The sequence below is a fragment of the Opisthocomus hoazin genome, chromosome 25 (genome assembly GCF_030867145.1).
Source record: "Opisthocomus hoazin isolate bOpiHoa1 chromosome 25, bOpiHoa1.hap1, whole genome shotgun sequence".
Taxonomy (NCBI): Eukaryota; Metazoa; Chordata; class Aves; order Opisthocomiformes; family Opisthocomidae; genus Opisthocomus; species Opisthocomus hoazin.
The window spans coordinates 3,792,295-3,805,672 of record NC_134438.1 but is presented as its reverse complement, the minus strand read 5'-3'; the positions used below and the strand labels follow the sequence as shown (position 1 = coordinate 3,805,672).

General features: G+C 52.9%; 1 protein-coding gene across 1 annotated transcript; it reads right to left on the bottom strand.

Annotated features, from left to right (window-relative positions):
- Positions 1-11,230: 11,230 nt before the first annotated feature.
- LOC142364152 (lysozyme C-like) lies at positions 11,231-12,627 on the bottom strand. The gene is made up of 4 exons (XM_075443070.1): positions 12,474-12,627; positions 11,969-12,127; positions 11,657-11,735; positions 11,231-11,291 (listed from the first exon to the last, which is right to left on the bottom strand). Exons 1-4 carry the CDS (start codon positions 12,625-12,627, stop codon positions 11,231-11,233), a joined length of 453 nt encoding a protein of 150 aa, XP_075299185.1.
- Between the last annotated feature and the right edge of the window lie 751 nt (positions 12,628-13,378).

The following is a 13,378-nucleotide window of genomic DNA, read 5'->3' as shown; positions in this document are numbered from 1 at the left end:
AGCTATAAATCAGATAGTTCAAGATATACACCCAGTAGTAGCCAATCCCTATACTTTACTGACATCTCTGAAAGAGAAACATAAATAGTTTACTGTACTAGATTTCAAGGATGCCTTCTTTTGCATACCTCTGGATATACGAAGTCAAAGCACGTTTGCTTTTGAATGGGAGAGCCCTGCAACAGGACGAAAGATGCAACTGACATGGACTGTACTTCCACAAGGATTCAAAAATAGCCTCACAATATTTGGGAATCAGTTGGCAAAAGAATTAGAAATACGGAAGAAACAGAACCAGGAAAAGGGAACATTGTTGAACTTCAAAAGGCATTGACGATGGCCCCTGCCTTGGGTTTACCTGATCTAACCAAACCTTTGGAGCTGTTTGTCCATGAGAGGCAACATCTGGCCCTTGGAGTGCTGGCACAATGTCTGGGATCCTGGAAGCGACCAGTAGGATACTTCTCTAAATAACCTGACAACGTGAGTAAAGGATGGCCGGTATGTTTACACGCTGTGGCAGCAGCGGTATTGCTGATTCAGGAAGCTCGAGAATTGATTATGGGCCAAAAGATGGTGGTGTATGTACCACACATGGTGATAACTGCTTTAGAACAAAAGGGGGTCATTGGCTGTCCCCCAGCAGAATGCTGAAATTTCAGGTTGTCTTGCTGGAACAAGATGACGTGGAATTAAAACCACAGCTATTGTAAATCCAGCAATGTTTCTGTCGACGGAAAATCCGACAGAAAATCTAGAACATGACTGCCTGCTAACTGTTGAACAAATCTATTCCAGCAGACCGGACCTGAGGGATGAGCCTCTGGAAAATCCTGATTTGGAGTTATTTACAGATGGGAGCAGCTTTGTGAAAGAAAGAAGACGAACGGCGGGATACGCGGTTGTCACCACCACCGAGGTACTGGAGTCAGGAACGCTGCCTGCAAATACCTCGGCACAGAAAGCAGAACTGGTGGCATTGCAGCAAGCCTTGCGCATGGCAGAAGGAAAGAGGGTAAATATATGGACTGATTCCAAATACGCATTTGGTGTGATTCATGCTCATGGGGCTGTCTGGAAAGAAAGAGGACTGCTCTCAGCCTGAGGATCATCGATAAAACATAAAGAAGAAATCCTCCAGCTCCTAGAAGAGGTGCAGAAGCCAAAGGAAGTGGTGGTAATGCATTGCAAAGCTCATCAATTTGGTCAGACAGCTGTAAACACAGGTAATCGATTGGCGGACAAAACAGCAAAGGAGGCTGCGGAACGAGGTATCCTTGCACTGGTACCAGTAAATCAGATAAAAATCCTGAATCTGAAACCAAAATATAATAAATTGGATGAGCAATTGCTGGAACAATTAAAAGCATCACAAAATACAGAAGCATGGTGGGTAACGCCAGAAAAGCAGGGAATAGTAACCCCGCAAGTTATGTTAGAACTTGCGAATGAAAAGCATGCTCAGACACACTGGAGTGCAGATGCTATGGTCTCGAGTTTAAAATCATCTGTAGTGTGTGTAGGAATGACAGGAATAATTGAATCGATAGTGGCCAAGTGTCCAATTTGTCTCAAAAATAATCCCTTAAATCGGAAAAAGACACCCTTAGGAGTCAAGAAACAAGGCAATTCCCCAGGAGACTATTGGCAGGTTGATTTTGCTGAATTGCCCAGGCAAAATGAATTCAAGTATTTCTTAGTATTGATGGATACATTTTCTGGATGGCCAGAAGCCTTTCCTTGTCGCATCAACAAAGCAAGTGAAGTGGTTAAAATATTGTTAAAAGAAATAATACCAAGGTTTGGAGTACCAGTAGGCATGTCTTCTGACACGGGACTGTGGGATTTCTGGAAGAACAGGGACATATTGTGAGCAACCCAGACACTCTGATATGGACTTGATCGGTCTGTAGCAGCACAGGCCTCAAGGCCATCGAGAGGCTGCCGAGGATAAACAGGAGATCTGTTAATAGATGCTCCAGGAATAGTGACCAACCATAACCGACTGCTGTGCCGAGTGCTGTCTATATAATCCAGATTCTCTGCTAATAAAGTGGACTGTTATGGATCATATTGGTCGAGTCCTTGATCCTGCCGCAACAAATGGCACCCGAACAGGGACCCGCAGATTTGCATTAGCATCGCCGGCTGATTTCTCCAGGGAGATCGAACCCTGAGGGAGCGGACGCCGGCCGAAGGCGAGTGCTGCCCCAGCACTTGGGAGTCGCTAGCGCACAACTGGGAAAAGAAATCCAGGAAATCCTGCCCTGATCAAGCAGGCGGCCAGGGAGGAGATGGGGTCCACTCTGACGAAGGAAGAGTCAGCAGTGGTTAAGCTCCTCCAACAGATCTTCTCCGTGAGAGGGCTACAATATGACTCGGCTACCTTGAAGTCTCTGCTGCTTTGGGCACGGAGAAAGGACTTCATCCCCTGTGTTATCGCTGCCTTTGAAGTTCAGACATGGGTTGATATCGGAGCGAAACTGTGGGAAGAAATTAGTACGGGATCCAAGGAAGCGAGCCAATTCTCCACGCTGTGGAGGCTGATACATGAGGCTTTAAAAGCTGTGAGAGCTGAGAGGGGAGCCGCTGCCTCTGCTTTCGCTGCGTTAACCCCCAAGGGACAGTCCTGCTCGGCGACCAGCCTGCTGTTCCGGGGTCCCAGCATCCCTGCGCCGCCTGTGACAGCAGGAGGGGCCCGAGTTGGCGGCCCGTGGAGGCCAGGGACCCTGCGGTCCTGGAGCAGGAGCACGCGCAGGGCGACCGCTGGCGCAGGAGCTTCCACCCCCGCCGCCAGAGTCACCGCCACTGCCACCGCCACTGCGCCACGGAGAGGGCTGCGCTGAGCTACCGCCGCTGCCCCTTCCATCGTCCCACGTTCCGGAATCCTGGACCGCGGTGTCCTCCACTTCCTCCGCCCACGCCGCTGGCTCCCGGGACTCCCGGGACTCGTTGCGCAGATGAGAAGGTGACGGACATTTCGCTGCCGGAGCCACCAGTCCCTGACCCGTGTAACCCGTTTTCTCTTCCAGCCCCACCTTGCGCCGTGCCGTGGGATGGGGGTTGGGAACCGGGGGAGGGTCGGGGGTGCAGTGGAGAGGGATGGCTGCAGTGACGGCAGCTGCAGCTGGGGCGGCGGTGCCACCGTTGGTTGCAAAACAGAAAAGGAGAAAACAGGACAGGAGTTGTTTCAATTGTGGAAAAAAGGGTCACTTTCGGAAGGAATGTGGAGCAAAAGGAGCGGTTGGCCAGGGGGGAAGAAACTGGTGCGTGAACTGCGAGCGGGATAACCACAATCCCAGCGAATGCAGAAAATTGGGAAACAGAGCAGTTGTTCGACTTGGATGTGTGGAGAGAATCGGGGACTCTGTGCGTGCAGATCGGCCACAAAGAGGAGCGATAATTAGCCCCTGTTTTTCGAGCTGTCAAAAGCATGATCAGCTGAAAGGAACGAAAGCTCAATTGAAAGATTTTACAGAGAATTTTGAAAGAACAAAGTCTTGCAGCTTCAGATCCCTGAGGAAATCATTACTTGGAAATGAGTGCATACAGCTTGAAATGCTCTAAAACCTGCAGAAACTATCTTAGAAGTGGCTGCTGCTCCTCCACCGTTTTCTCCAAAGCAAGGACAGAGCCGCAGTTTTTCGAAATATTTAACCCTACACACGATGCAATTCCTAACCCAACACGAGCAATGCGGGAGGTAAATCCGCCAGAACCTGACGATCCTTTAAACCCAGAGAAACGGGAAGCGGGGTGCAAAATCCGGCACCCCGACAGTGTGCAACAGGGTCCCTCTGCAGCAGTTGGTGCACCGGACCTGGGATCAGAGCAGGGTGAATCCCAGCATCAAACCGCGCAGCCCCTCCGGCACCGCACAGCCCGCAGCGCCAGCAGCCACCGCACCGGGCGGCTCCGCAAACCTGGCACTGGGGGGCACCCCCCCCCCCCCCCCGTAAAGGTCGGGCCTTCCCCGTGCGCGTGCTGACCTCTTCTGGCACCGGCGGCTGCTTTTTCCAACCCAAAGTTTGTAAACAAGAGCCACGTGGTGACACCAGGTGTCCCCCGTGTTCCTCCCCGGGGGTGAGGATGCTCGGGCCGGGAGCCGGCAGCGTCTGCCTGACGAGGTCCGCCTGTATCCCGCAGGAACGCGGGTGTACAGCCCGCCGGAGTGGGTGCGCTACCACCGCTACCATGGGTGCACGGTCACCATCTGGTCCCTGAGCGTGCTGCTCTACGCCATGGTCTGCGGGGACATCCCCTTCGAACACGACGCCGACATCGCCCAGGGGCAGTTCTGCTTCCGGCGGAGGGTTTCTCCAGGTGGGTACCCGGCTCCGCGGCGAGGGGGGGATCGCGGGTTTTGGGAGATGGCACCAGGCACATGAGCATCCCGCTTTGATGGCTGTGGAGGAGGTTGATCTTCCATGGTTGGAGGAGATGGTCCAGGAGGAGGTTGATCTCCCACAGTTAGTTGGACGAGATGGCACACGTCCTGCCATCTTGCTCTCCTCCAAAATGGATAATCACGTGGGAGGTTTGGGTGCAGCTCTGAGCACACTCAGTATGGCCTGGGCAGCGTAGATGGTGGCACAAGGTGGACAAGAGCCTTCTCTGACTGACCGGCACTTTCTGGTTTCTCTCCCCAGAGTGCCAGCAGCTCATCAGATGGTGTTTGTCCATGTGCCCCTCAGACAGGCCAACTCTGGAAGACATCTTGTACCATCCTTGGCTGCTAGGCAGTCACCTGCCCTAGGAGTCATCGGAGATCCACCTGCACAGTTGGATCCAGGAGCCTGGCAAGTAACAACTCCACACAGCTCCTGGCCATAAGAAGCAAAGAGTACCAGATTTTTTCCTTGTGAGCGCAGCACTGAGCAGGGATCATCAGATGGAAACACGCACATCTTGTGCTGGAGCTGGGCTGGAGACCTGGTGGCCACCATCCAACCCAGCTGTCCTGGACTCCATCTGAATGACCCTGTCTCATCTGGTGTTTTGCCAGTCAATTTTTCATTTTTGAGTTTTGGTTCTGTTTTTGGAGGCTCCCAGGTGTCTTCCTGACCTGCTGAATTTTGGGACTGCAAGAGGATCGGACACCTTATTGCAAGAAAAGCTTCAATGGGGCCAGGGGGGGAGGGAACTGGTTGGGGTGGAGAACAGGTACTGCGGCCGAATGGCTGTCTCTTCTCCGCTGTCATCGTGCTCGAGTGCCTTCAGTTGCGATCAGGGCCGCGCTGGAGGAAACACTTGAATGTTCCTGCACTGCTGCTTTTCCAAGACTCGTCTGGGTATACCGTTCCTTTTCCCTTTTCAAGAAAAAACCGGTCAGAAGATGCTGGGGAGCCAAGCGGGCGATGGCTCGCCTCCTGTGCCTCCATCTCGTGGGGATTTTCTCGGGTTCTTTGATTCTCTGTGCCCTCCTGAATGCACAAACAATGCAAAGCAACAGAGCTAGAAACGTGTACAAAGTTATATAGGAGCAAAGTTTGATATCCAGTTGTTAATAGTGATAAGATTTTACATTGTTTCTCTTTTCCATTTTTTGGTGTTTAATTTATTTTCACGAATTTGTCTTGTTTTTTTTTTAAAGAAAGAGTTCTAGCCAGTAGGATAACTTATTTATTTATTTATAATTCGGGTGGGTTTCCAACCCACGCCTTGCTGCTACAGCTGCCTATCCCCCGGTTTTCCGTTCAGGTCTTCCCTCCGTGTCTGTCCTGTGTCCATCCCCGGGCCCGCGGTGTTTCTGGCGGGTGGTGTGGAGCGCCTGCCTGCTCCCCAGCTGTTCTGGGCACTGGGGTTTCCTTGCCACGTGCAGATCCGTTCGCAGCTGAGTTTGGGTTTTCCTCCCAGGTGTCTTGTTCGGGGCTGGAGAGGGGCAGCCGGCCTGGGCTGTCCACACTGTCGCGTCTTTACATGTTACCAACTGCGTAGCTGGCGGGGTTTTTTTTTGTTAATAATGTTGTACAGGGGAATTGAGAAATCTTATTTTTTTATGCGCTTTTCAATAAAAACAAACTATTTGATGTGATGGAGTCATTCCTTTATTGCAGGGCAGGATGACAGATGCTGCGAGGGCGCTGGGTGCCGGTGATTGCACCGTGGCTGCCCCAGGGAAGCCCGGTGTGTCTGCAGCCGAGACCTAACCCCAAAGGTCCCACCAGCGACGTTAACCAGGACCGGGCGGCCGAAAGCACTGCGGGGAAGGCTGGATCCGGCCCTTGGCGGGGTGTTTGCAGCGCCAACTGCTCCTGGGAGAGAGCAAAGGGGTGCGGAGCCCGTTTCCATTCATCCGCAGGCTGGTGTGGAGCATGTGCTGGGGACGGTGAGGAAACAAAGATCAAAGTGACCTGACGAAACGCCGGATGTTGTCAGCCCAACTAAATTTTGGTAAGGCAGAGCCTGTTGCTCCAGCTCAGCCTGGGCAGAGCGGGTGTTGCATGCCGGGTGCCGGTGGGTGAAGAAAGCCGCCGGCGGGCTGTCCCCACCTCCAGCTCGGCTGCAGCGAACGCGGAGCGAGAGGAAGTCAATCTTCAGATGACGAGAATTCGGTTGCTATCAGTCAGCAGTTGTAACGCTTCGCTTGAGCTTTTACCCTCCAAACTGTCAAACTCCACTTTCCCAGCTTCGCGGCGCTTCGGCTTCAGGGGTGTTGGGTTTTGGGGTTTCTTTTTCCTTAGCACTTTTTTTTAAATTGATATTTTTTTTTTAAATGTTTTTTTTTTAAAAACTAACTTAATGGGCTGAATTTTGAAGCTCTGTTCCTGCTCAGCCTCATGGAGCACCTGCTGCTGTGTGCACACGCGGGGCTGCGTGTCTGCTCCAAGGAAGGGGCACGTTTCCCTTTCCGCAGGTTACTTTGCGTCCCCTAGCCAGATGTGACTCCGAACAGGGTTATCCTCGCTTGCCCACTCTGGTGCTGCTGTCGGAGGGAACCGGGGGTCCTGGAGCCCGGTCCCAGCCTTGTGGGGTGACCTGGTGTGCTGTGTCACCGCTGTGCCTCCACCTTCAGCAGAAAGTGTGAACTCGGTTTGTTTGGTTGGTTTTTTTCTTTTGTATTTTATTAGTTTTTACTCAGCTGCATCTTTCATCTCCTCCTCGGCTGCCAGAAGCAGGAAGCGCAGCTCCAAGCGCCTTCAAAGTCGAGGCCTATTTTGAGATGTGGTTTGTATTTCACCTCCTCTCTCGCTTTTTTTTCCCCGCACCATCCGGGAAGCTGCTCTTACACGAAAGCAAACCTCCCAGTCACGCCACCTGCGAGGAGCCCGAGCCCCTCGGGTGGCCACCGTCCTCCCCGGCCCCACCGAAACGCTGTCCTGGCCGTCCGGGCTGCGGGCTGAGCTCGGCCCACCCTTCCCGTAAACGCTGGCTAACTGCTGCAGTGTTTCTTAGAAAACCCACCGCAGAAAGGCCGAGCAGGTCCGGCGTGGGGCTGGGGTGCTGACAGACGCTTCGTTGTCCGCTCTGGGCTCGTTCTGCAGGAGGGGAACGGTGCCATCGTGTCCCCCGGCAAGATCCCGCTGCCCTGGTACTGTCCTGTCCTGTCAGGGCCACCGGCTGCAGCCGAGGGTTGGGTGTTGGGAAAGGATCGGTGCATGTTTGATCCCCTGTGCACCAGCCTTTCAGCGCGGTGATACCTTCTCCTGGCAAGGAGCAGCCAGCTTCGTGTCCCAGACCTCTGCCACGGCGAAAGGACCACAACAGATGTGACGGGAGACCCGAAGATGGGCAGCCGCGGCATCAGCTGCCCGTTGCTTCTCTCCGTGATGCCCATCACCATCGCATTGTGGCACGGGAACTGCACACAGGGGCTGGAGGAAAGCAAAAGGCCTTCTTGCCACTCGTTTCTCCTCGGTGGGGGGATTTTCGCTGCCCTTCAGGAGAGAACGCAACCGCAGGAGTTAGCCAGTGGGAAGCGATTCCATGCCAGCATCGCTCTCCCATCTCCCTTTCACAACTTTCTATCGCTCCACGGTGTCAGCAGGGGAAGAACCTGCAATTCAGAAAGCTGGAAAAAATGATGAAACAGGACCAGGATGAGATTTCAGGCTGTTGGACCTCCCATTGTGGAAGTGGTGGAGTCGCATGGATGATGGAGGGCTTGCAAAGGGCCAGCACTCCTCACACCTGTGGCTTCCTGAGCACATCCACCTTCAGCTAAGGCGCTTGGCGATGCAGAGAGGACTGGCCAGGGGAGCCTGGAGCCACAGGGAAAGGGACAGTTTTATTTTCCAAGTCCAGTTCTGGGAATGGGAGATGAGCAACCGCCAAACATCTGCCACGGCTGGAAAAACGCGGACGAGCACCGAGGAGAAAAATGACCCGGGGCAGCCGGGGCTGCAGGGACCCGAAGAGCTGGAGACTTGGAGGTGGTATCTCACCCTGCGTCCTGTCGCAAGGAAAACATCCAGCTGCCCCCGAGGCGGCATCTGGAACCCTCTGGCCCTTCTCGGCACAGTGAGTCAGGGGAGCTGTTTTCAACACCTGCCTTAGGACAAGGTGAATGATCAGAAAACCAGGTGTCCCACGGCTCCAGCTCCCCGATAATTAATCCTCGTGGAAGTCGGTCTCCGAATGCTTTTTGCCAACAGGCTGTGTGGCCATAGCATTATCTCCACGGGGCACGTGAGAAAACTGAGGCACGGTGACCTGACTCACTGGAGATCTTCTGCAGTGGAGCTTGGGCTTGCCTGCCTTTCCCTGCCCCATCCCTCCTCGGGCTGGGACCGGCTGCGGAGGAGCTCCCAGCTGCAGATCCCCAGTGTCGCCCGGGCAGGGGATTTGGTCCTCCAGGAACTGAGACCAAAGCCCTGCATCCCTCTCAGCACGAAGCCGGGGTGAAACATGTCCCTTCCCAGGCCTCCTTCAAAACCCCCTACCCGTGCTCTGACAGCGAGGGGGGCCAGGTGCTGGTTTCAGGGACCTGGAGCCCGGCTCGAGACCAAAGTCTCGTGTTTTGGGGTTTACACCGACCTTCCCGAGAGGGGGATCTGAGCTAACCCTGCCTCCGTGACACATCGAAACTGCATCACTCGGCCCAAGAGTTGGTGGGGGTATTTATGAGGAAAAAACACTTTATTCACTGTAAAAAAAAAAAAAAAAACTCCACTGCAAAACCTTGCCAGTGTGTACAGTTGAGTCAAACTTTGCAGCTTCAGCTAAACAAACATATTTTTCAAAGGATTAATCAGAGTGTTCCTTTCATTCTTTCCCAAGCTTTTGGTCCCCTTCCTCCAGGGTAATATTTTTGTGCCTTAATCACCGTGTTGATTACAGTTAGGAGGGGTCAGGAGACCCGAAAAATGAAACAACAGTTCCTGTTTCAAATCAAAGCAACCACTTCAGCTAACCCAGAATGACACGCAGGAACGTGTGTGCACGTGAAGAGCGAGCGGGTTGCAGGGACGGGGATCTCACCCTGCTGCGAAAGCTGTGAGAAAAACAGCAGTGGCAAAATGTCGTTTCAGGTCAACCCCTGCTGAAATTCTTCATCTTCTCCCCCCTCCCCTGCATAATGTGCAGGCGGGGCTGGGCCCGCCAGCACACGCGCGTGGCCTCATAAGCCATCGGCACTGACCCCAATGGAAACTGCCCCCGCGCTGCCAACCGCACGGCACGTGTACACATGTGCGTGGGTGTGCTGGGGTCTCTGTGTGCAGGATTGCATGCGTATGTGTGCGTGCGTGTGTGTCTGTGCACATGTGTGTGTGTGTGTGCATGTGCCTGCCGGGAGCCCGTGCTCGGGCTCGCTCCCGCTTGGAGCTGGGCTTGCGGAGCTGGAACAGGGCTCGGCAGCCCCAAGCAGGGACGCGTTCCATTCGCAGAGGGTTTACTTCCACAGCCCCTGGGCTTTTCTGGTTGACCACGTCCCTTGGAGATGCGTGCGTGGTCTTAATTTTTAGGTAGACAGAAAGCATCCCTTTACCGGGCTTGAACCACCAAGCCAGAACCCCAGAGAAGAAGGTTTGTTCACATCCCCGGACGGGTGGGAAGTACCTGCACTGAAGACAATGAGAAGCTAAGGCTCTGACTCAAGTGTTTGTGAGTTTTCTCAAAAACCTGCTGGATGCCAGCGTGTAAAATAGCTCTGCTCTGAGTTACTCCATCAGAGACTGGAGTCTCCTGGGTCACTGGGGGGGAAGGAGCCCCCGTCCACTCTGCAGCTGGGAAGAGGGTCTTCCGACAAGGCCGCTGAGAGCATTTTCATTCTTATTAGATTCAGCCATCTAGACAAACATGCCTTTCCTCCTTGGTTTATACATTCACATACGACAGGAGTTAAAGCATTCCTTTATTGCACGAATGTAAAAGCAGCCACTGCTCACCAAGCAGCAGAACAAAGCTTAAGAAGGAGCAAACACCGTTCCAGTATTGTCACCTTCCGTTTGTGCACCATTTCTGGATTCAGCCTGCGTTTAAAAATAGGGCTCGTGACCTAAATGGCAACACATTTCCCTTTCCTAATTGGCTTCCCAAGCCATTATTTCCTCACGGAGATGTGCCCTGCATCTTCCCTGCAATGTGTTTGATCTGAGGCCTCAAGAGGTGAGAAGAAAAGTCACGTTCAGCCGGGCCAGATGTCCGTACGGGTCAGTGCCCTATCTCTCACGCCAGCCGGGAGCAGGTGCTCAGATGAATGGGAGGAGCGAGGTCGTCTTCAGCATAGTTGTTTCTCTTTGTCAACTGTACTACCCAGCTCAGTCAGAGACTGTGTCCTACTGCTACGTCAACTGCCAGTATGCAGGTTTTGTACCAAACATGGCATTCATGGATTTTCATATTCTCTGTACTCAGCTAAGAAAGAACAAAGGAATGGAAAAAGGCGAGGGAGGGAGGGAGGGAGGGAGGAGGGGGGAGGACGGGAGAGATGAAGGAGAAGAGGAAAAGAGACAAACAGAGAGAGAAATCCTAGACGTTGGCAAGCCCTGCTAGTCAGGACGACAAAACAAACCTTGAGACAGGATCATGCAAGTAAATGGCTGAAACTCCAGCTGTAATGCACTTTTGCTAAGCTTTGTTTCTACTAAGCCGCTAGCCTTTAAGTTCTCTGCTTGCGTTGCAGTAGCGCAAAGTCCTCATAGCGTTAACAGTAGCCAGCACCCTTTCTACCAGAGCAATGCGCTGCCTTGAATTCCCCACACTCGTCCATTTTCGGTAGCCTCCGCTCCATACACACTCCCTCTTCACCATGGGTGGTCCTGAGATCAGGTGCTGCTTGCGGAGTCATTTAGCAGCCCTTGACGTAGGAACTCAGGTCTCTGCCCTCGCAATGGTTTTTCCAGCCGTACCTGGAAGAGAAATACATGATGTCAGCTGAAGGGATAGGCAGTGATTGAATCCGTTCAAAAACCACACTTATATACAGACAGCTGGCTGGGCATGAAAGGTAGGAATCAGAGAAAATTCTGATGAGCTCAGTAGAGGGAGCTGGGGGAAGGGAACCACGGGGAGAGCTCTGGGAGGGGAGGGAAAGTTAGGGTGTTAGGGCAGATGCTGGAGCCAGGACGCCTTTCAGCTCTAGGAGAAGGACTGTGCTAAACTTTACCAAATACAGCTTCCCACCCACTGGCCCCCCCAGGCACCAGTCAACAGCAGGATTTTCTTTTGTCTGCTCTGCCCACTCTTCCCCAGTGCCCACTGCAAATATCCTTACCAGGGAGTGAGGCCGTGAGCATCTCTAGCAATCTTCTTGGCACACTTAATATCGTCCTCAAGATCATTTGTCATAAGCTCTGTGGGGGCGGGAGAAAACGTCAGTATGGAGGAAAGAGGGGTAGAGGGAAGCAGGGATAGATGGGCAGAAGGAAAGGTGTTCATTCATCAGGAAGGCTAGGAGGGATATCGAGGAGATGGATGAACACGGAGAGAAATGGCCAGAGCAGCTGCTAGGCGGATGTGATGGACAGATCAGGGTGCTTTCATCGAGAGGATGAAGGAAGGCTCGTTGTTCTGTCCCACCACTTACCTGAGCAACTGATGTGGCAGCCGTCGACGGCTCCACTGGTCTTGCCATCATTACACCAGTACTTGCTGTTGATCTGAAAGATCCCGTAGTCCCTGCTTGGACCATTGTTGTTATACGCTTCGGTGTTGTAATCGCTCTCGTGTTGCACCAGGCAGATCCCTGCAGGGAGAAGAGAGGAACGTCAAGGGATGCTCAGGGTAAATAAGAGGGAAGAGATGAAGAGATTAAGGACGGATGAAGAGCTGGAGAAGTAAACCGGTGATACGGTAAGTCTGAGGAATGGATGGAGAAGTGCTTGGAAGGAGAAAGCTCTGGATGGGTATTTGTTGTGTAAGCAATAGAAGGGGGCAAGGAAGGGGATGGGGCAAGGAAGGGGATGAGGCAGAGAGATGGTGAAGTCAAAGGACTGGAGGGACAGAACAGTACTGCTGGAAGGTTGCAAAGAAGCTGAGAGGGACAAGGGTGGTATAGGTGGAGAGGTGCAATGGGAGCTCATTATACTCACAGTCAGCTATGGTTGTGCCCTCGAAGCCCTCAAAGCCATGCTCACGCAGGATCTTCACCAGCTCACATCGGGGGATGATTTCTCCCTCAGTGCCTGGCACAGCCAGGCCGAGGAAGGCCAGAAGAAAGCCGAAGAAGAGCACTGAGTTTCTCATAGTGCAGTCCACAGCAAGGAAGTGCCAAAGCGACTTCAGCTGTCTGTCTGTCAGGGCTGCCTTCAATGCCAGCCTTTTATTCCTGCTCCCAGGAGGAGGACCTACCAGCTAGCCAAGCATATCTGGGAAGTGTGGAACGCCTTTATGGTAACGAGCCAATAAGGAAGCAGGCCAAAAGCCAAAGACGTGTCCTGGAGAATGCCAGTGCCTGCTCCACCAGCCCTGCAAGGCTGGGACTCGTGCACACACAGGCAGTACAGCAATCCCCAGTTGCTCCAGGAATGAAATTTAGGGGTAGCATTGAGCTTATGGTTATAGTTGCCATAGGAGTTGAGCTGGGATTTACCTACGAAAAAAGGCTGGGAAGCCTGAAGAGTCACATCTACAGCAACAGAAAACGCTGAGTTTACAATTAAATTATAGTTACCTATGGGTAAGAACCAGCCTTCGGTTTAGTCTGTTGATGCAGTATAGCGTTGTCCTATGGTTTCAGGGTAGGGTTGCTATAGGGACTGCTTTTTGGTAATCGCAAGAACTGAGGTCACCCCAGGTTCCTTTAAATGAGGGTTTGGCTGCACATGCATTAATTTTAGGATACCGTCGTTTGAAAATCTTGAGGCGGTCACCAGCTTGGTTGTTGGGGTTATGGACGCTTCATGGATCAAAGGCTGCATTTGCCTTGTGTGAGTGAGATAAAAGCAATTTAGTAGGCAAAGCAAAATCTGTCCTCACAAGCACAGCGAAACAGAGG

Coding starts and splice junctions, on each gene's coding strand:
- LOC142364152 (XM_075443070.1), bottom strand. CDS start 12,627: ATGAGAAACTCAGTGCTCTTCTTCGGCTTTCTTCTGGCCTTCCTCGGC. Junction 12,128..12,473: donor GGGCACAACCATAGCTGACT/GTGAGTATAATG, acceptor TTCTCCCTGCAG/GGATCTGCCTGGTGCAACAC. Junction 11,736..11,968: donor CTGCCACATCAGTTGCTCAG/GTAAGTGGTGGG, acceptor CCGCCCCCACAG/AGCTTATGACAAATGATCTT.